Source organism: Haliaeetus leucocephalus, unplaced genomic scaffold, assembly GCF_000737465.1.
Source record: "Haliaeetus leucocephalus isolate CR32 unplaced genomic scaffold, Haliaeetus_leucocephalus-4.0 Scaffold162, whole genome shotgun sequence".
Lineage (NCBI taxonomy): Eukaryota > Metazoa > Chordata > Aves > Accipitriformes > Accipitridae > Haliaeetus > Haliaeetus leucocephalus.
The window spans coordinates 15,172,205-15,193,417 of NW_010972598.1; the positions used below are offsets into that span (position 1 = coordinate 15,172,205).

Here is a 21,213-nt window from a genome sequence, read left to right on the forward strand (position 1 = left end):
ACTCTAAACAAACTAGTTCTTATAATTTCATCTGTGTAGAAATACTCAAAATACCAAAGCCCATGAAATCAAAGAATAGATATTCCTTGTTTCACCTGAATTCAGTGAGGCCAATTTATGGTATTCCAAAGGGACTAATTTTAGAGCGTGGACTTCATTTTCTTAAAAAAAAACCCCCAAACCAAACCACCAAACCCAAAATCCTAAGAAGCAAACACCAACAACAGTACAAGATGAAGGCTCTGTTATCAAGTACTAGTGGGAAGGACCAAAAGGAAGCTGATTAACTGCAGGGAATAAGGCATTTAGAGAAATACCTTAAACAAAGAGCTGACAACATGTTCAAATTAATTCTATTAAGCAATAAGCAACATAGTAATGTTTATTTTATAGGGATGCAGCAATACAGTTATTTCTCATCTCGGCTAATAGTTTATTGTTTTAGCTAACAAATATTGTGAGACAATGTAAGCACTGGGCATCCTCCAGCAATTAAGCACATTTCAGTCCTCTTTGTTGAAGGCTTTTTATTCAGGGTGTTTCATATGCTTTTTTTGGTGAATGATCTCTCAAGAGGAATGGAAAGCCAAGAACAAACATGCTGCATGCACACATTTATTTTAAGTGAAGAGCAGGAGGTTTGCCTAGATTACCCTAAATACTATCTTAATATATGAGGCTGTTAATTGCTACAGCTCCTCCTTTCACTGTTCCTTCATTGTAAGCCACAGCAAAGCTTTAACTCAAGCAGATTTGGTTGATTAAAAGCTCACGGTCTCTTTAAGGTGAATTATCATCTATCATTTACAGTTCTGATCACATGGATCAAGCGGAAGGGAGAAAGATACATGTTTAGTAAAAAGCAGGCCAAGAAGACATGCTTTAATGTCTAGAGATCGCTTATCCTAGTTGCACAATTTAATCCCAACACCTATTGCTCAAGGCTTTTATCAGATTGTCTCTCTCCACGCTAGTCTGAGCATGCTCCAAAAATCAGCCATCACAGAGATATGCATCTCAACAGTTGCCAAAATTTGTCCATTAAAACATCAGCATGATCAAGATGGTAGTAGAGATGTATTCAAGACATACAGGCACATCCTGGCATTCATAACATTCTTTTAAAATGTAACACTAAAAGACCTCTGTCAGAATCACCTGTTTAGGGTATATTTTAAGTCTAAAATTCAGAAGTGAATTTTGATGTCCGAGTCAGAAAACCTTAACTACACCCTTTGATACCACCCTTGCCCAACAGAAGTTACAGCCTCAAAGAAATGAGCATCATGATGCTCTTGCTTGGAACCAGGAAGAGTTTTGTTCTTGTTTCCATTAGGACACTTGAAAAATTTGGTCAAATTGAGGCTTTTGGGAGATAAGGCTTAACCGCAAAGCCAATTAGACATAAACATTTCAGAAAAAGGTGTTGTTCACATTTACTATAATCCTCTTCCTTATTTTAAACAAAAGCTCAGATTCACACCATCTCTGCCTGCAAGATTATTATTGAACAGGCTTGGGGAACAATGGAATTGAGAAAAAAGCTGGAAAAAATCACAACCAAACTGGTCTCCTTTGAGGCCTCAGCTGGGTCTTCCTGAATAGCTAAGATACAATCATCATTATCCTAAGGAAAAATATTCAAGGGTTTTTATGAATGACCTGAAATTCATTCATAAAGCTGTTAATAATAATAATAATACTACTAATAAGCCCCCTACTTGGAAAAATGACTAGAAAAATTAAGTTTATGAGGTTGGAGCTTGGAAGAAATTGGGAAAGAGAGTGGGAAAGATCCCACTTTTGAAGGTGCTCAACACCACCAGTTTACTTGACTAAATGCAGAAAAAGTTAAGAACTGAAGACCAGAACAGAAAGACCTTATCAGGGAAACCATGCAAAAGGCCAATGGAAATGAAGAAATCAAAAAATTGCATATTACAAATTTTGGTGCCAGGTCAAAGTGCATTAACTGCTTCTAACATTTGCTGAATCATTCCCCGCGTTCTGCAACTAAAACGTGTGACCAGAAGAGTCATGAGGACAGAGTTCCCCCAAGCCTGATCTGAATCTGCAAGTCAGCATGTTTGATTAGAGAAAGAAAATCTCTCAGCCAAGTAAAATTAGTGTGGACAAATAATAGAAGTGAAAAAGCAAGAATGAGTTCTCACCCAGAAGGAAACCACCACATACCTTTTCTGCTATGCCATTTTCTGTAGTATAGATGGCCATCAACTCTGTGTCTTCTGTATCCTGATCACCGCTGGATGTTGCTCCACCGTTTATCACGACCTTAAAAATAAAAGAAAAAAAAGAAACACAAGGTCTTAAAATAAACATTTGCTCTGCAATCACACTTCATGTCACTCAGTTTTCTCTCTTGGTACTTGACATCTGCCTTTCATATTTTGTCAGAAAACATTACAAGCATGGCAAGTGATCATTTCTATAATAGCATGCCTAGGAATATATGGAAACTTGAAAGACATCACATACGGCTCCTTGAAGCCTGGACAGTGTCAACTGAGGGTGGGGGGAAACCTGCAGCAGACTGGAAGAGTTCTTAAGAGGCAGACATGTACAACAGAACCATACAACTGAAAATCTGAATAAGTAACAGAAGACAAGGAAATATTTCCTTGCTGTTGTCTGCTACCTTTAGTCAAGCAACTCGGGGCATATGGGGCGGCTGGTGCCTTCTGCAGCAGGACAGTTATCTGTTCTAACCATGAACTGCCAGGGGTATTGCACGTCCTGTGAACAGCACTGCTTTGGAGCGCACACATGAAATAACTACAGACAACATAATTGGCCATGTTTATATATAAACAGTAACAAGTGGCAGAAGAGGCTTTACTAACTACTTGTGGAATTAAAGGTTTTATACAACATAATTAGAACACAGCATTATTAACTGATTCACACTGAGCTTGACTATGTAGTACCTGAATGTGTTACTTACAGGCAGGGTGAAAAAGGTGGGATGTTTAGATTCATCCTCATATTTGCCTTCTGTTGAGCCTCCTGCCTCCACTGATTTCGAAGTGGTATTCTTACCAATCCCCATTGTTTCCAGAATGTCAAGGACTTGCATACAGTACCCAAGCAGATGCTTCTTGGGGCCAAGTACTAAGGACAATTTCTTATTTAAACAGCAGCACCTCCGGGAATCACAAAAATGCTCAGTAATCCAGCTGGGACATTAGAGTTGCTTTTTTAAGTACCGTTAGCATCAATGGCACCTAGAATTGAAGAAAGAAATTGATTTTTTTTCTTGATTACCTGAGTTACATGTACAAACACACATGCCCAGCAGCCTTGGTTCCCTTTCACGCTCATGACCCACCAACTCTTAGTGTTCCTTTTTGATTTGATAATTAGCAGATTACCATTTAAAGATAAAGCTGATGGTATTTTAAATTCTTTCAGGATGGGAATACTGTGTTTATTCTCTCATTCTTCTCTTGTGTTCTTCAACTATTAGTAGTATATTGAAACTTAGGTTTTGTTTCAATTTCACAGTCATTTCCACAGAACTTTTTGGGAACAAAGTATGCCTGTACTCCAGCTACGCAGCAATGTAAAACAGCTTGCTATTGAATATCCACTGCAAACAATACTTGTGCTTCTTCAAAGAGTATAAATTTGTAGACCTACTCACAAGTTCACCGCTGTGTAACTAAATCCTTCCTTTTAAAACAACTTATTTTTAAATAAAAAGCATCCAAGAAGCTTAGACTAGATGGACAGTGAAGTATACCTGACTTTCACCAAGCCTATTTCAGACAGACAGAAACAGCCCTTTCTGCCAAACACCCTTACCTGAAATTATCCCAGTTGCTCGAGGGACATTCCAAGTAATCTGCCTGATGATGTTGAAGCAACTGCTTCAGGATAAAACTGTGCATTTTAATTAGCATCACTACTATTTTGGCACAGGAAAAGGAAAGATTGTACAGCTCACTGGTTCTCTTTTGTTTTCCCGGATGGGTCACTACAGTATAGTTTTCCCACATTCGCTCCTTAAATTAGACCTGCTAGTCCAGGGTCATTCACACTTTTGCCATTTCCAAGACTAAGGAACGTGAATTAACAGATTTGAACCTAAACTTCCCACAGGACAGCACAGAAAATTCCGCAGCAAACCAAGTTTTGCAACCTGTAGTTACTGAGCTTCAAAAAAAAAGAAAGCGCGGCTGCAGACAGCTGCGGATAAAACAACCTACGCTACAGATGAAAGTACATGATAGAACCTGAAAAAACGGCCTTTTCAAAATCATATCAAGAGAAATTTTCTGCAAAGCCAGGAACACATTCAACCAGCAAAACCCACTGCACACTGGCGTTACTTCAAAAGCAAGTTAATGACATTTTCAACTTAATTGCTAGAGGTGGAAATGCAGCTAATGGACATTCAAAAAACACGGTTATGTATATACTAGAAAGCAAAAAAGTAGCGTTTGGGTTTTTTTGTTAAGACTCCCTTCCAAAACGCTGCTCAGGAAAATGCCAGCAGCTTGAATGTCTACTGTAATTGCAATAATAATGAAACTTGACAAAGACCCTTCTGCTAGGCGCAATTTAGGACTGTTTGAAAAATTACAGAGTACTACTATTTTAGAACCTCTTAATAGCTGTTAATTGCCCATTTGCTAGAAAATTCTGGTTACTTCAGGTGAAAGAGATATTAATCTTTCAAAGCGATGTAACTTTTAGAGAGATAAAATATACGTACATAAGAAATACTACTTGGGCACTGAAATAGCCTTGAAGCAGTCCTAATTAAATCAAAATGGAATGGAATGGAGTGCCTTCAAATAAGGGTTTAATTAAGACTTGTTTCTTAAAGTAAATATTAAGTTAGCATAATTAATTATTTCTCACTTGAACTTAAGACTAAAGGAGAAGACTAGTTCCAGTACTCACCGTCATGCTGTTCTGAAAAAAAGGCATTCCCATTTTTACAATAACCACAGACTTCCCCTTCGAAAGTGCAAATCTCCACACGAACAGCCACTTCAAATTAGTTTGTCTGCTTCCAAGTTTGTGCACAGATAATTGGCAATGCCTTCTCAAATCTTTATAGGAACGTTCATCTCAAAGCTGCCTATGCAGGTCTGAGAGGTAACGTGAACAGGTTAGAGAGGAGTATGAGATAGAAACTAGTTAAAGGTTTGGGGGCAGTGGGGATGTCAGGGGTGGGGGTTTTTTTGAGGGATTTTGTTTGCTTTTACTGTAGAAGCACAAGGGATTTTTTTCAAGCACAAAAGAAAAAAAGAAAAGAATTTGCCTTTTTCTGTCAATGTAGACATATTTTATTCTCCAAGAAAATCAGTGATGGAGACAGGCGTGGTTTAGTCTGGCAGCTTTATCATCTCAGATTGGAAAGGAAAAGGGAAAAGGCAGAATTACACCTCCCTAACAAATACAGCCATGCCAATAAAACACCAGTGTAAGAGTTACACCAGCAGGAAACCTGCCATTCAGGAGATCTGGTTTAAGGTATTCTGGCACAATAAGCTTCTTAGTTAGCATTAACTAGCATCTCTACCAATACAAAAGAAAAGACCATATAATCCTATTTTACTTTGCACTGCAAAACAGGAAGACTGCTATCTTCTCAAAGAAGATGTGATCATTCCTGGGGAATTGTTCTTGAGAATTACATCAGGAGAGCAGGCAAATAAGCTGTGCCTTATATTAATTCTTGAGAGCTGAAACACAATAGCTAGAACAATAGTTTTTGGATGAGGGTTCCCAGATGATGACAAACAAGTGACTCCAAATTAACAGGCAAAAATAGCCTCATCTGCTACTTTTCCTAGAGAGAGGGAGTGTTGTGTTTGTGTACAGACACATACACATGCACACAAGCACTACACATACCTGTGTCGGGGGACGGGCAGTCCAAAGAAAATGAGGAGAACAAATTCCCAAACTCTTCTTGCTTCTACTCAGCAATTAAACTTGCACTTAATGGCACAGATGATAATTAGAGATTTTCAGAATACTTTGATTCTGTACTCAGAAATGTCTAATTGAAACAGAAATCTCTAGGCAGCAGGAGACCAGGTCATCTGAAAGATATGATTCTTCTGTATCAGCCCTCTTATCCCACCAACGGAGCATAGCTAAACAATATGACTCAGACATTTTATAGCCCTCCTGTAACACATCTAACTGATCAGAAGCTGAAACATCATGTAAAAAGAGATAAAACTCATTCAACGCCAGCTAGGTACACACAGTACACTGAATTATCTGCTGCCTTGGATCAAATGGAAAGGCTAGAAGTGAAATTTCCACTAGGACACTGATTAACATTCATCTCTTTCTATACCAAATTATCTTCAGTGCTCATACATGATTAACCCAGGAAGGCCAAAAGCTGACATGGGTTTACAATGCTTTAGATAAGATTAGTATCTAGACAAATAGCCTACTGCAGGGGATAGTCAGGTGCAAGTTCACCAGAGGAAAATCCTCCTAGCTGGGGAAAGGCCACTCTGCGTCTTTGACACACTTGCCTTTTCTCCAACACACAAATCTTCTTCCAGGTTTCGTACCACTGGAACAGGACACAAAGCTACGGGAATGTCTGGTTTGACACAACATGGTACTTCTTACACTTTGCATTTTCATGAGTACTAATACCACCTTCTCTATTTTACCAAGGGACCTCCTATTTTGCTTAAACAGGTACAATGCATTTCAAAGTTCACAGGAAGAAAAAAAAGATAAAAACCATCAGAGACAGAGATGTACAATGCAAGACTGTAATTAAATGTACTTTTCTTTTTCTTCCTGCAGTTTCTGCCTGCAAGTCATTACTCTGGAACCTCTACCGCAAATAAAAACATTCACTGAAGTATACAACAAAGGTTTTCCTACAGAGAAATCTGCCCATATACCAAGACAGGCTGCAAGAAAAGCTTCCATTTCACAAGGGACCAAGCTGCATGAAAGTCTGTCTAAAAAATAATTCGAAAACTCCTCTCTTGTTAGAGTCAAGGTTTAACTTGGGCAGGATAGAAGATACAGATATATATAAAGAGCTTATTAACATGGAAAGGAAAAATGGACCATGAACCCCATTAAAGGAGTAGGCAATTGCAATATACACGTCTTTTCCCTTGCATGCATTGTTTTCTTTAAAAGCAGCATCATTTGATATATATAGTTTTTGGCTGGACCACACTAAAAATGTTCCCCACTTTTTTGTATTAGCCTGAGAACACCCACTAACAACTAAAGACAAATAAAAAATAATTCACCTTTGCTGTGATGGCATTCATCTCTACAGTGCTATATTTGAGGGCCTTTAACATTTGAATCCAGAGTCTGGCAAAGCAAAGATTGGGGAAAACAAAACCAATCTGACCTCCAGACTGAAGCATGCTTGGGGCAGTAGGCTTTGGGGCTTTTCTGTTTTTTGGGGGGTTTTGTTTGGGTTTTTTTTTTGTTTTGGTTTTTTTTTCCATTTTGTTTTGTTTGGGTTTTTTGTTTGTTTGTTTTAAACATCCGTTAGAAGAGTGTCAACAATTTGTCAGGTGCTGTCAGACTGGCTGCACCAGAACTGGGAAGCAAAGCTGTGTTCAGGATATATCATCAATACAATAAAGCTCATCGCCCCACATTTGCAGTAAGCACACCTAGAGGTTAACCCTTTGGAAGAAGCTTACTCTGGACCTCAGGTTCCCCCATGATTGTCACGATGACTTTCAACTCTGAAAATTACTGTTTTTCCAAAGTGTAAGAATGATGCAGGTTTTTTTTCCCCAGAAGCTTTAAGAGAGAAGCAGCTCTATGTATTTCCTTATTTGCCAAATTCCAAACAAAAACTTCCTCAAACCATGAGGGTCTTTCCGAATTCCAACTGGATCTCAAATTTCTATCAACTGAGCCAGGCCCACCATACAAAGATGTTAACCAAAATACTTTAGACTTTCCATATTGATTTATGCAACTGCTTTGAGAGGACAGGAGAGAGCTGACCCAGCATAAAGCTGAGCAGATAAACACGAGCAATGGGCACGAAGTTTGTACACAACATAAGTGGCCTGATTTAGTGCTTTGCATGATGGGGCTGCAGCATTTTAGAGCTGATACCAGGTCCCCTAAAGCCACAGCCACAAGCTGCTGGACAATCACAAATGTTTTACTGCTCTGTAAAGTGGCAGAACCATCTGCAAAGACAAATGGAAATTGGCTACCTTACAGTTGTGGTTTGCTGTACCGCTTTTCCTCAAACAGTAAGTTCTGCTGGAGGAGGTCTAGGACACAAGTAAACCAGCTGGTAAAAGAGTTAAAAGGAGAATCCTAGCTAGTCTGAAAGGTAAGTGTATTGCCTCCCAGCTCTTAGCATAGTAGAATTGTCAAACAGAATTAACTAGTCAATCAGTACCTGTGATCCTCTTGTCTCCATCTTGACTGTGGAAATATCAGGAACTGACCAGCATTCAGTGGCCTTACACTGCTGTGCAAAGGAAATATTCGTAAAGGAAGCACAACATGCGTGGTTATAAAACAAGCTGGCGATGAAACAGCACATTCTTTAGAGCGTACTGATGGAAAAGGTCCCAGGAGCACTAATGTAGGTATGCCACCTGGTAAGCACATGTCGCACTGCCCTGAGGAAGGAGCGATGTCAGATCCAACCCAAGACCTTTCTGGCTTTTACAGATGGCTGAAAAGCCAAGAGAGCTCAGTCTGTTGCACACACTAAGGAGATTAGAATCAAATTAAGGTGACAGCTTAATTACAATCTTCGATTTATTAGTTGTAATCAGCTGTCAGAATCACGTGAATAACAACTTTCTCCTGCAAGCAGAGATGACGCTCAGCCAGAAGTTGTCCAACCTTATACCAACGGAGGTTAGCTTCACCCAAATTTTAAATAAATTCAAAACACTTGGAGCGAATAACCTGAACTGCAGCAATACATCTGGAGCTCCAGCACCTCCAATGGCAGTTTCAAGTGTTTGGCATCTCTAAAACTCAGGCACGTGACACGTTTAAATACAAATCAAGGCATCCTTTACGTCTGAGATGATAATTTTGGCAACAGACACACAACAGAGATGTGGAAAGGGACTTGGACTTCCTGCACGTCAGGATATTTTATTGTTAAAATGAACCAAGTCTGAGCAGAAGATGGAACCAGTTTTAAAATCCACTTCACTTGCTCAGTACTCAGTACTGTGAGCACTGCAGAGCTGTTTCTGGAAAGGGCACGCTGTAGACCATGACTAAAGATAAATTCTCAGTTCCTGTAGCGTCGGGCAGCTATGAAGAATTTAAGCCAGTAACAAATGCACCACATTTACTTTGTTTAGTTTAAGAAAGTGCATTTAGGCGAAGCAGCTAATACTACTCTACAGGACTAGGGACATATTAAAGAGAAACTGCATGCTGCAGGACAGAGCTGCTTACAGTTTGGTTGCCAGCCGACATTCACCAAGAGACATGGAGAAGGGGGACAGGCAGACACACGGCTCGGATCAGCACGAGAGTATCCAGGGAGATGCAGATGGCTGCAGAAGGCAGCAGGATGGATGCCAAGAGATCAGGGAAGTTTTGAAATAAACTCCTTCACCAAAACACTGTACCAAACTGATTAGGGAAACAGGAGCGCTTCTGTGCTTTCAAGACTGGCAATGCAGACAATTTAGGAATTTTGTGGAGGCTCCAATTAGACAAGTTTACTTAGAGGGTACAGCTACCCCTGGCCAGACACACAACTCAACACAAAAGCAAGGCAGTTCCCAGTTAATTATGGAACAGGAGCTTTCTCCAGATTGCTATTGGTTCTAGTTATGCCTGTTGCACAAAATTTCTGTACTGATTTTCTGCCATTAAGGTATTAAAAACCAAAGACTTCTCTTCCTGTTATTAGACACACCTTGTCTTCTGTGCATCAGATGCGAGCTACAGGCATTGTGGTTTGTATTTATACGTGTCCTCGCTTCTACAAGTCCCAAGTTATGCTATTTTTAATACTAGAAGAACCTTAGAACAAGATTACCCCCTTCACTCTCCAGCCTGCCTGCCATAGCCATTCACATCTGCTATTTAACAGCATAAATACAGAAAGCCTGAAAAACTTGTTTCTGAGAAATTGTTAAAAATGAAACAGTACATTATCAAGGGGTTTTAAAATATTATTGACCAAATTATAAGGTATCAAAAGAGTAGCAACTTTTCTACTCAAAGCTATCCAAAAAGTTGCTTGATGTTTTCCTGCAAAGCAAAAAGGTCCTCCCCATTTCAAAGAATTCATCAACAAGTATCTCATCAGTGAGGCTAATAAACACCAACAAGTACTTAACATGATGCAATCAAAGTACTGTCTGCAGGCCCGCAACCACAAGTTCAATTGCTTCACAGTGCTGGCCATGAGTATTACATCTCCAGATTGGCACTTGGATACAGTGCCCGTAAGGTCCTCTACTCCACAAACTGTTCCAGATATGTAGGTGTGCCTGAAGGGCATTTTTTCAACCTTCCAGGGGATTTTGACCATCTTACAGAAGTGAAAAAAGCTGCAGAGCACCCATGCTTAATCTTCTGTTGCTACATGTAAAAAACATCTTCCTGCTTTAGTCTGAAGTAGAGGTCTTCCTCAGGCTATTTTGAAACTGAGCCTCTCTGGTTCGAAAAATACTCGTGATTTGTCTCTACCAGGTGCCTCTTGTACCCAGAGTTTCTTCCTGTGAAATGAAATTGCACTGAAATGCTACCATATCCTTAAATGCCACAGAGATTTTCCCCCTCCACTTGAGCAAACTACATCCACACTTGAAAAGTATGCTTCAAATTCCTAATGCAACACTACACAAAAAGACATCATTTCCCTTTACCTGCAGTAGAAGCAAACAAAGTACTGCTAAATATGGCCAAACTTCCTAACATCTCATAGAATCACAGAATGGCTTGGGTTGGAATGGACCTTAAAGATCATCTAGTTCCAACTGCCCTGCCATGGGCAGGGACACCTTCCACTAGACCAGGTTTTAAAAAACAGAAGTTGACAGGCACTTTAAGAAGTTTAGGTCCTGAGTTAGTTTCTCACTTCACTTCAAAGTACATCTTCAAAGCGCAAACATATTCCTTCTTTGTACGCACTAATGAATTTTTAAGTAGTTGGTATTTTGACTGCCATCCAGAATAGTATGTCTTAACAACTGACCAACGTTATTAGGACATGTCTACACAAAGACACACAGGAAAGTTATGCCGAGCTCAAACCTTCTGTTGATTTAAAGCACATTAGCTAAATCTCATTAACTTCCTGTGTGAATGAGCTTGTTGAGAAGAGGACTTAAATCTAACTGAATGAGACATTTAACAAAGGATCTCACAGCTTTCAAGAACTACATGTTTGGTTAATCAAGTTATTAAAAAAGAACTTATTTAGGCTGTGGTTCTAAATGAAAATATCTGAAATATGAGTATTTCCAGTAAGTAGACGTCAACCTGAAGGTGCATTTGGTCAAAAACAATATTGGCCAAGCTGTTCCTCGCTCATCTTTCACCCCATTACTCTCTCATTTTATTGTTCCAATAGGCAACAGTTTTGCCAAATTTCTGTGCAACGTGTGTGCCACCCTCCATAGGAGATCCCATCAATGCGTACGCAACGGTCTGCATTAACAGAGTCTTAACAAAAGACCAAGAAAGAAGTATACAAAAGAAGCCATAAGATTACATTTCAAAGAAGCACAAGCAAAATCTAGGAGATAACAACTTTACAGCCTGACATCAAGTGACTGCTATCAAATGACACCTGCAGTGTTCTCTAGATAGCAATGACGCTCACGGTAAATAAAAATGAAACAGCGTATCACTGTTCTTTATAAAACACATCACTACTTTATAGTCTTACTCACAGCACAGTACACTTCTCTCACTGTTTATGGTACATATTAACTTGATTTATAATAGTATGTAGTCCTTACAATCTCCCTGTGGAGCATTAATAATCTAAGAATTCAGATACCTCCACATTATTATGGATGTTAATACACAGTTCATTAAGCTCCTTCACAGCATTCAGAAAGAAACCTGAGCACACACTGGTTCTCTTCTCAGCTTGCTTTGTACTTCTACTTGGCACTTTGATGAAAGCTACTTTTTTTCCAAGACCTTAATCACATTAAAACGAAGGTGAAGTTAGAAACTCATCTAGGAAAAATTCCATTTATTAAGCAAATCGGGGTAATGTGCCAACTTTTTCAACTCTGAATACGAAGCTCCTTTCCAAAGGCTTAGGCATTCCTATGTCTGCTTTTGAAACAGATACTCACTCCTTGCTGAAAGAGAACAATTTTAGTCCAGTAAGCAATATAAAACCAGTAACTGATTACACACTTGAAAAAGTTTACTCTGAGTTGATCTATTAGGCTTGTCTTGAAACAATTTTTTCACTTCTATTTAATGTAACTTAATAAGAGATTTGGAAATCAAGAAACTTACAAAAACTAACCAAGATGCTGTACTTTTGGGGTCAAACAGTCCTAAAATCTCTTTTTTTGCTACATAAACCTCATATAAATTTCTCCCATTTTAAAAATTAAAAGGAAACCAAAGTTTACAGGTACACAGGAAAGAGGGTAAATATTTTTGAGTCTGTCTTTACAGTAATAACAATTTTTAAATGAAAAATTAAGTCCTCAAATCTTTAAGATATTGAGACTTAGTTATTAAAAACCTGAGTTTGTCAGGTTTCAGTTTTCTTCCTTAATAATGCCCACACCGAAGCAGTTGAATTTTTGTAATCACCCCCATTAACATCTGAATTCAAAGAAGCTCTTACCTCCAGAAACCTGTACCAACTTCTAGAGACCGTCTCAGCCAATTCCTCCACCGCCTTTCTTCCAGCCTATGCTCAGTGCAACAGTTCGCGTTGCAAGCCGCAGCCTGAAAGGATGCAGACATACCACAGGAGGATTTTTATAATCTGGTTGGGCTCACTACATTGTATAACTGTACTGTGTCCAATCACCACCGCTGCGCGTTACACAACGGCTGAAATGCAGGAAGACCCCACACGGTCATAAACTGTTACTACACGCCTCTGCCATAGTTACGAAAAGTAAGGGAACGGAGAGTCAGTTTCTCTGAGTAACAGCAGACAGAGGGCATACAGACCAACCCGAACAAGAAGGTTCAAGTGTTTTACATAACCTACTCTCTTCTACAGGGAGAAAACCCAGCCGGGGCCCTCAAAATTCAAGCTGCATAAATATTTAACATGCCTGACTCCAACAGCTGTAATCAGGATTGGGATTTTCTCCACCAAGTTAGCATTTCTGTAAGCCTCCATTGTGCAACTTGCACAGAAGTATTTTTACTAGCAATTAGCCAGTTTTCAAGAGGTCCCAGATCTCAAAGCTCTGTTCCCTAAGACAAGGCTTAGCCATCCACAACCTCACCAAGAACTGAAATGCACAATATAGCTTGTGCTGGGCTCATCTGCTTTCCTAACGGAAAATGCTGCATAAAAGTTATGTTCAGGGCCACAAAGCAAAGCGAGATGGAGAGGGAGGCAGGAATAGAAGTGAGAAACATGAAACAACAACAAAACTTTAATTAACATGCAGTCTTTCCGCATGAATCTGTTCTCTCCATGACCCACCTCTCTTTCTGCAGGAGGACAGCACTGTCTTAAGGCTGCCCTTACAGTTCCAAACATCCCTTATAATTCGTCGCATCACAGCCCCTGCCTCGTTGTTGCTTGCCATCAGGTTTGTACACCATCCCCTTACCCTGCGAGGGAAGCAATTATGCAGCAATCTCTCCAAATACATCATAAGCTCGCAGTATTAATGAGACACCACCACTTCTTCTACAACCGATGCCATTAAGTGATAATTAAAATAGGCTACCAGAAAGCAGGCGCTTTCTGCCCACATATATACGCAGCGTCTCTGCCACTTGGGCCCAACTGAGAGCCGGCCAAGAGCACCGTGCTGGAAGGCAGAATAAGGAGCTCAACTTTACCTGAAACACACCTTTTGAACCCAAATTTGCAAAGGCAAAAGACAGGCCGATGGCGCCATCTAGCTCCCTTCGCTTTATGAGAAAAGTCAGCGTTACGCAAGTTTAAAGGCTTGCTTGCTTAATTGTCAAGACCTGAAAGCTGCGGATCGTCAGCAGATCAGAAATCGGCATGTGCTTGTTCTTGCATCAAAGAACCAAGTACTGAATAGGGCGCATTTAATTGAAAGCTGACACTTATTATGTGCAATACTCTTTATTCATCATTTACTAAGAATGCATGGAAGAAAGCCAATTATTTCCACTGATTATTTTATGCAATGCGTGCGTATATAAAACCGCATTATGTTCCAGCATTTAATCTCCACTGCAAAGAGATGTTGAAAAGTCTCCTCCACTTGCTCCTTTTCCAATTACTACATTCCTTCCTTTGCTCTTTACTTCTGAATCCCAAATGTTTTCACAAACAGAAACATCTTCTAACTTCAATATGGAGAAAGCTTACAGCCCTTAATGGAAGCATCACCATATCTCACGTTTTAAGACTGTAAAATATAAACTGCTGTACCAGAGGTCAACAAACTGCCTGCAAGATTACTCATCTACAATACTTTTGAGGAATATGCTGGAAATTATTTTAGATTCGAGGCATTTGATGTGCTCACAGAGAGCTACAGGACTAAGTGATCAATGGCAAGAAAAAACTGTAAGGTTTTGAGAGAAATAAATAATTTGCTTTTTTACTCTAATGTCCAGGGTGGTTTTTTTGTTTTTTTTTTTAATAGTTGCATTAAACAATGCTAGGGACTTAAACGCTGCTTGCCCTGAATATCATAGTTCAAAGTATAATCGAGTTCAGTGCAAGTAACATTACTGCAGTATCCAATTGAGCAAGACTTTTCTATTTACCTTACAATTAAAACTAATTGCTCCAAAGTTCATCACTGGTGAGTGGAGAATTTAATAATTCAAAAGATTTATTTCTGATTACTTGGTATTTACACTCAATAACTTAGTTCAAATAAACCACCTACTAATCTGGATGCCTCCACTTAAACCCCAGCTTCCATGATCGACAGTCTGGACAGATCTAATGGCAGGTTGTTTGGTTAAAATCCCTTGCAGTGAATAGGTACTTAATCACTGCCACGTTTGAGATGAATGTTAATTCAAGATATAACTGTTGCGACTACTGTTTCAAGACAGTGGAATATTTTACAGTGCATCTTCAAACTCCATAATACTGTGAAAGACAGGCAGGAATAAACGGAGGAGAAGCTCTATGTATTGCTGCACTTTATTGATGGAAGTCAAATCACAGCAGACAATTTATCTTGCTCTACTTCAGTGCAGGAAGCATTGTTGTGGTGATCCTCCATAGCTAGACTTCATTTTTATTACCTGCTTAATATCTGAAATTTAAACTGATGGAAGCATTTGTCTTGCTTGAGAATGTTGCTCTGAGGAGGAGTTCACTTCTGATTATTATGAGGAAATCCAATTTTTTGCCTTCTTCTCAGACATACAGTGTTCAGTTTAAGGATGAAACAAATACTTCAGAGTGCCCTAGTCAAATTACAAATGTTTGCTGTTAGACAGACATTGGTAAACTAACTGACGATTTACAGGCAACGTTCTGAGTTTGAATATTTATTCTGAGGCCATCCTCCCTAGTTTTGCAGCACTCAGAGTCTGGACAAAATTCTTCTTTGAAGTCACTGATTTCCACTGTACTGAAAAACGTGTCTTGTGTATAGGGATGGCACACAATGGTTATCTCATATGATCAAAACTGGTAAAAGTATGACCCAGTGACCGCAAACACCTGGTAACTAAGTCCCTCCTTTGAACCTTTGTATATTGCCAGGTAATAACAAGAAAAACACACAACATAAAAAGGCAAGTCTGATGCAGTCACTGAAAAACTGTTAAGAAGAGGTTCTCTGTTGCACAAATTATAGCAAATTAAAAAAAAAAAAAAGAAAAATAAAAAAAGCCTGTTCCAGCATAGCAGATGCCTCACAAATCTTCAGCTGTCAGAAAAAGGCACATCATCTTTGCAAGAACATCCTGTTTCATCAGGAGGGTGAGGTGTAGGATGCCTCATTTATGATGGCTAAACAAGTCTCCCGACTACATTTTTGTAGCATCTCCTAATGTAAGTATTCTTCCTAACAATATGTAATCTTTTACATCAGTGAAAAGATTCAATTTATACAGCAGACTTGCATGAACATCTTCCAGAATACACTTAACATAATACAGCAAACACAAGAAAATCACGTCACATACTAGTAGAATAAATAGATCCACTTCCACCCACAACTTGGAACAGCAGAAAGACTAAGCCATTAAGTTTGATCATATAGAGACATTTATAAATCCACTGAATTATAAATTCCTTGAAAAAGCACTTACCAGAAGATATGCTTTAATATGAAAACATCTACCATTTTCTTCCCTAATGCTGTATCAAGTATACACAAAGAATTACTGAAATTGCTTTGAAAGCTTACCATTTAATTCAATGAGCAATGCATGGTCCTGGGTACTACTTATACTTACCCTTTGTACATGACTCAACCCATTAAATTGTACATCCCTCTCATCTAACAGAAAGGATACCTAGAGACAGTCTGTGTAAAGAAAATTCCACTTTTCTAGTTAAGAGAATGCAATGCTTTGTGCTCAACTTCCTTTCTTCTTAAATCCTGAATGCAGTTACAGCTTGTATGACAGTGTTTCTTAGAACTTTTCCCACAACTGTGTATTTTGAAATACTTTTAAGTAAAATCTAGGGTCCGAGACGTACATCAAAGCAGACTGATGGTTATTCTACGTGAAGAAGTAATTACAAGATGGAAGTGCCTTTAAAAATACCTTTGGCTGAATTCTGGGCAAGAAATAAGAAATAATTTTCAAGGAAAAACAACAACAAAAGAGTAGTGAAGCCAAGCCATACACTCCACAGGCACAGATCAAAGTGCTTCAAAAATTAATGGAGAAGGAATGTGCTTTTCGTGACCTGCTATTGTATTCACCATGGCCATAAACTAAGTCAGACGCCTACATCTTTCCTGGACCTCCAGGTATGCTTGTAATTAAAGGCAAAAGCTCAAATCATTTTTCTTCCGAGAACTGACAAAAGTAAAACCTGTTTATTGGTCAACATAGCATCATGCGAGGTTGCTGACCGCAACCCTTAAAGCATCATTACCTTCAAGTATTCCCAGATGCCCCGGGAAACGCTGTTAACTTCAACATACGCTTAAAAGCCCATAGTATATGGCCCAAACTCAAGTATGCAATAACTCAGCCAAAGGAACGACACACAACTGACCTAATAAGCCCAAGTATCTAATAACCCTACACCTAATAAGCTATAATCGGGAACTCTACTTCACATCTACAACTTCAATCTCTTAATTTCTCAAACACCAGACAACAGAAGCACATCCTAGGTGCAGTCACGGGTTCTAGCCACGAGCAAAAACCCATGATCAGCCCAACAGCTCTGACCTATTCAATGCCGCAGATCATAAAACAGAGTAGATATGCAAATTTATATACTAAGTCTAGACTTGAAACATCTGTTGGTGTTATCTGCTAAAGCTGCAATTTTGTAATTTTTTGGTATTACTTTGGCATTATTTTGCTGTTACTATTTAGTTAGCACACTCATGTTTTACCTTTATCTCTCTCTCTATATATCTCTATCTTTGTGACTGCAAATAGTTTCAAAAGTGTGGGCTAAATTTCTGTACAGAAAAAACCAGCAGACTGATCATGCTACAGGCTGTGCAGAGAACATGGAAAGTTCTATCCTTTAGTTGAAGTGGCTGTTAATTTCATTTCCTAAAGGCAAAACTTGTTTATACAAAAAACGTTCATACAGTTTTGAACTCAATACACCATTTGCTCAGATGCCTAGAAATCTACCTGCACTAAATAGTGAGCAGCCAGGTTGCAAAATTTAGCTGCAAGACTGAATGTTTTAGAATAGGGGGGGAAAGAGCAGACAGCCATACTTCTGTTCAGTGATCCTGGTACCTCATTCATGGTTCAGTAAGCAAACGGCAAATGCAGCTTCACAGCACTGCCCAACTGCTCCAGCAGCCGCAACTCCTCCTCCCACCAATCCCAACCTCCTTCATCTGAAATGAAAAAAGCCCTTTTAATCTTCAAAGCATGGCCACAAGTCAATCTCAAACTTAGCACACTTTTTAATTTTCTTTTTAATTATCCAGTTGGGAGAGTTATGCCCTCCTTGCTCAGTGACCTTTCACTCCTTCAAGATTATTTCAAGAAATCTTTCCTGGGAATAATCTGCAAATTTATACCACTTGTAGAGGAAATGTTTCAAGGCTTCCAAGCACCGAGGGGGAGAGACAGCATGATTCTTCGTGTGCTTTTGTGCAGGCAGCCTTTGCTGTGTTACACAGCACCCTCAGTTCTGCAGGCCAAGTATCTTCTGGCTTCAGACGCTGACTGCTGCGAGCGCAATCCTGACACATCTGCTCAAATACCTTCCCAAAAGTAAGTTGTCATCATGCTGAGTTTTAGAGCCCTCGAGTCCTTACATGGAGCCAACCCCCAAAAGGGCAAGAGAATTTCCTTCTACTGGAACTGGCAAAAGGCAAGGCACAAGCAGGTCATCTATTGGTGCCATACAGCAATAATAGATGATATTATTAATTATATTAGCAATAATAGATGCCATTATTACTACTGATAACTGTTGACCAACTGTTTGTCCCATGAGTTTTGGTCATTAAGCATAGCTTGGTTTCCCATAGCCACAGGGAAAAATTAAGTCACTGTTGCCATTAATGATTTTTAAGTTAAACCAGCACTACTCACTCTCTGCCCACACACTAAACAACTGTATGCAATCCTACATTTGATTCCCACACGTTAAGCCAACCAATTACTAATTTATTAATTTCACAACAAGCCTGGAAGTGTTTATAGAGACAGGCTTGTGTTTAACCAGACTTGCTAATTAACTTCCTGTACTCATGTTTCAGACGGGCTTAGGTGAAAGTGTTTACACGTACACCAATCATCATCTACTTCCTTATAAACGTGCATTTGTACGTCTTGCTCGTGGCTTGAGAAGTTAATGTGATGCCACCAGTTCAGTCCTCTGACTCCACAGGGACAATTAGTAGAGACAGGAGGTAACTAGGACCTGTTGAAACCCAGCTAACATCCAACCCGTACGTCACATAACATGTTACCACGCAGAGATGCAAGATGTAATTTAGTCCAATAGCTTTGAAGATTTTTCTCCATACGTAAGCAGTTAATTAAGAATGCATTAAATATATATTAATGCCATCAAATATCCCTACAAGCAACAAAACTGTTAAAGAAGGCTAAGTGAATTCTTCTCCAACTGAAGTGTCAGAAATGGAGCAGTCCACTTAATACCAAACTGGTTGCTCGGGAAAAGCACAAAAAACTGTAATATTTTGACAGAGTTCACATTACTTATAATAATATTTATGCCAACTATGGTTTATTGAAGAAAAGCTTTTTAGTAAGACATGCCTTTTGCAAAAAAGTATTTTGGCAACATTTAGTAGAATACTTCTTTGTGATTTTTGCCAGTAAAACGACCCTTTTTTAGCCAATACACTGTGGTTTCAATATTGTACCTTACTGATTCCTTCATCTTCAGGCCTCTTTTGCAGATGTCTGTATAGCACTACTTAAAAAAAAAAAATCGCAATTATTCTTACTTAATTGGCATCGCTTAAAATGTGAGAATTCTTTGCTGATACTATTTGGAGTAATATCATTTAGGCATACATTTTGCCCTCAAACAAAATTTTTCATTTGAATAATTAAGAGGAGAAGAGACCAATACAGATAGAGTCTCCTTTGAAGGTACCCACATGCTGTGCTGTCTCCATAATAAATCTATTACCTGCCATTCAACAAAACATTATCTGTCACAACAGCCTCCAGAACAAAAACAGTAATTAGACTCGGATCTTAATACACTCGGTGCACTGTTCTGTGGTCTACAATTCAGTGGATTTAGAAAGCAAGGAACAGTGCACCTAAGTGAGATTAAAAATTGGGCTAATACTTATCATAAAATCTTTACCAAAACTGAACAGCCAAGGAGGAGAGCTCAGATAACACTTTGGGTTTAGGCTCATTTATACTAAGAAACTTAATAGAAGGCTTAATTGACAGCTTTGCTTGATTCAATTGTGCCTTATTAGGCATCTTCATGAAAAGCATTAAATGTCTTTGATCCCTGCCAAAGAAGAGGAAGACTCATTAGCAATGGATGTTTACAAGTACCCAGGGCTCAAGATTACAGTTCTTCCCCTTCTGCAGAAGGGGCTTTTTAGATCCATGTTTTTATGAGAAGGATCACGTACCGTCTCCGAAAGAGCTCAGGCTTCCATCCTTTGCTTTTTCTGATATTTGCAAACAAGACAGATGGACAATGAAAACGTCAGCCTGTTTGAAAGCCCAACTCGTAAGAGCCGACTCAGTTTAATAGACCTCTGTACGCGACTAGCAATCCAGGAAAATTCAAGCCATAGGGCCAGTCAACACTAAAGATTATTATTTATACCAAGCCAGTTTTTCTGTTTTCTATGTTCTGAAATGAATACAACACAAATTGAGCTGTTCCCATTCAATTTTCAGTTTCTGGCTAGAGCAAATAAATAGATACACTATCTTACTACAATAAAACCACAACACTTGGGTATTAAAAAAGCCACCCCCTCTTCCACTTAATTTTTTTGTTTGAGTTTTAAAAGCATCTACTAGTAAGTTGAAATAAACTAGAGGTAACCAACAAGTGTCTAACAGTCTGAATAAACCAGAACAGAGCCCTATAAAATTTTATTGATAATAACTATTATGCTCAGCATAATCTCCCAAAATTCTGCACACGAAGTTAAATGGTACCCATGAAAATACATATTTCCAATATCAGCTAACGACTGTAACTGTTATTGTTCCCATATACAAAAGGACACAGAACAGTATGAGAATATCACAATTATGTCTTGCAGTCTGATCCTACAGAATAGGGACCTGGAGCTCCAATTTCTTTCTGGTCAGTCTGAATCCCAATTATTTCTTTGGTTTGCCCTTCATACAATGAAATGCTCATCAGGAAACTGTACTCTTTAAGCTTTTATCAAAAAATCCAATCTGTTAAAACACAACCAAGCAAATGCT

At 39.0% G+C, this 21,213-nt stretch overlaps 1 protein-coding gene across 1 annotated transcript in view; it reads right to left on the bottom strand.

Annotated features, from left to right (window-relative positions):
- Positions 1 to 19,714, bottom strand: part of SLC23A2 (solute carrier family 23 (ascorbic acid transporter), member 2) — a 44,648-nt gene extending 24,934 nt beyond the window's left edge. Inside the window, exons 1-4 of the mRNA XM_010562869.1 lie at positions 19,659 to 19,714; positions 18,027 to 18,152; positions 2,963 to 3,242; positions 2,194 to 2,292 (exon numbers count right to left, since the gene is read on the bottom strand). Of these exons, the coding sequence (XP_010561171.1) occupies positions 2,194 to 2,292; positions 2,963 to 3,094 (231 nt within the window). The 5' untranslated portion in view covers positions 3,095 to 3,242; positions 18,027 to 18,152; positions 19,659 to 19,714. The remainder of the gene's footprint in view (positions 1 to 2,193; positions 2,293 to 2,962; positions 3,243 to 18,026; positions 18,153 to 19,658) is intronic.
- Between the last annotated feature and the right edge of the window lie 1,499 nt (positions 19,715 to 21,213).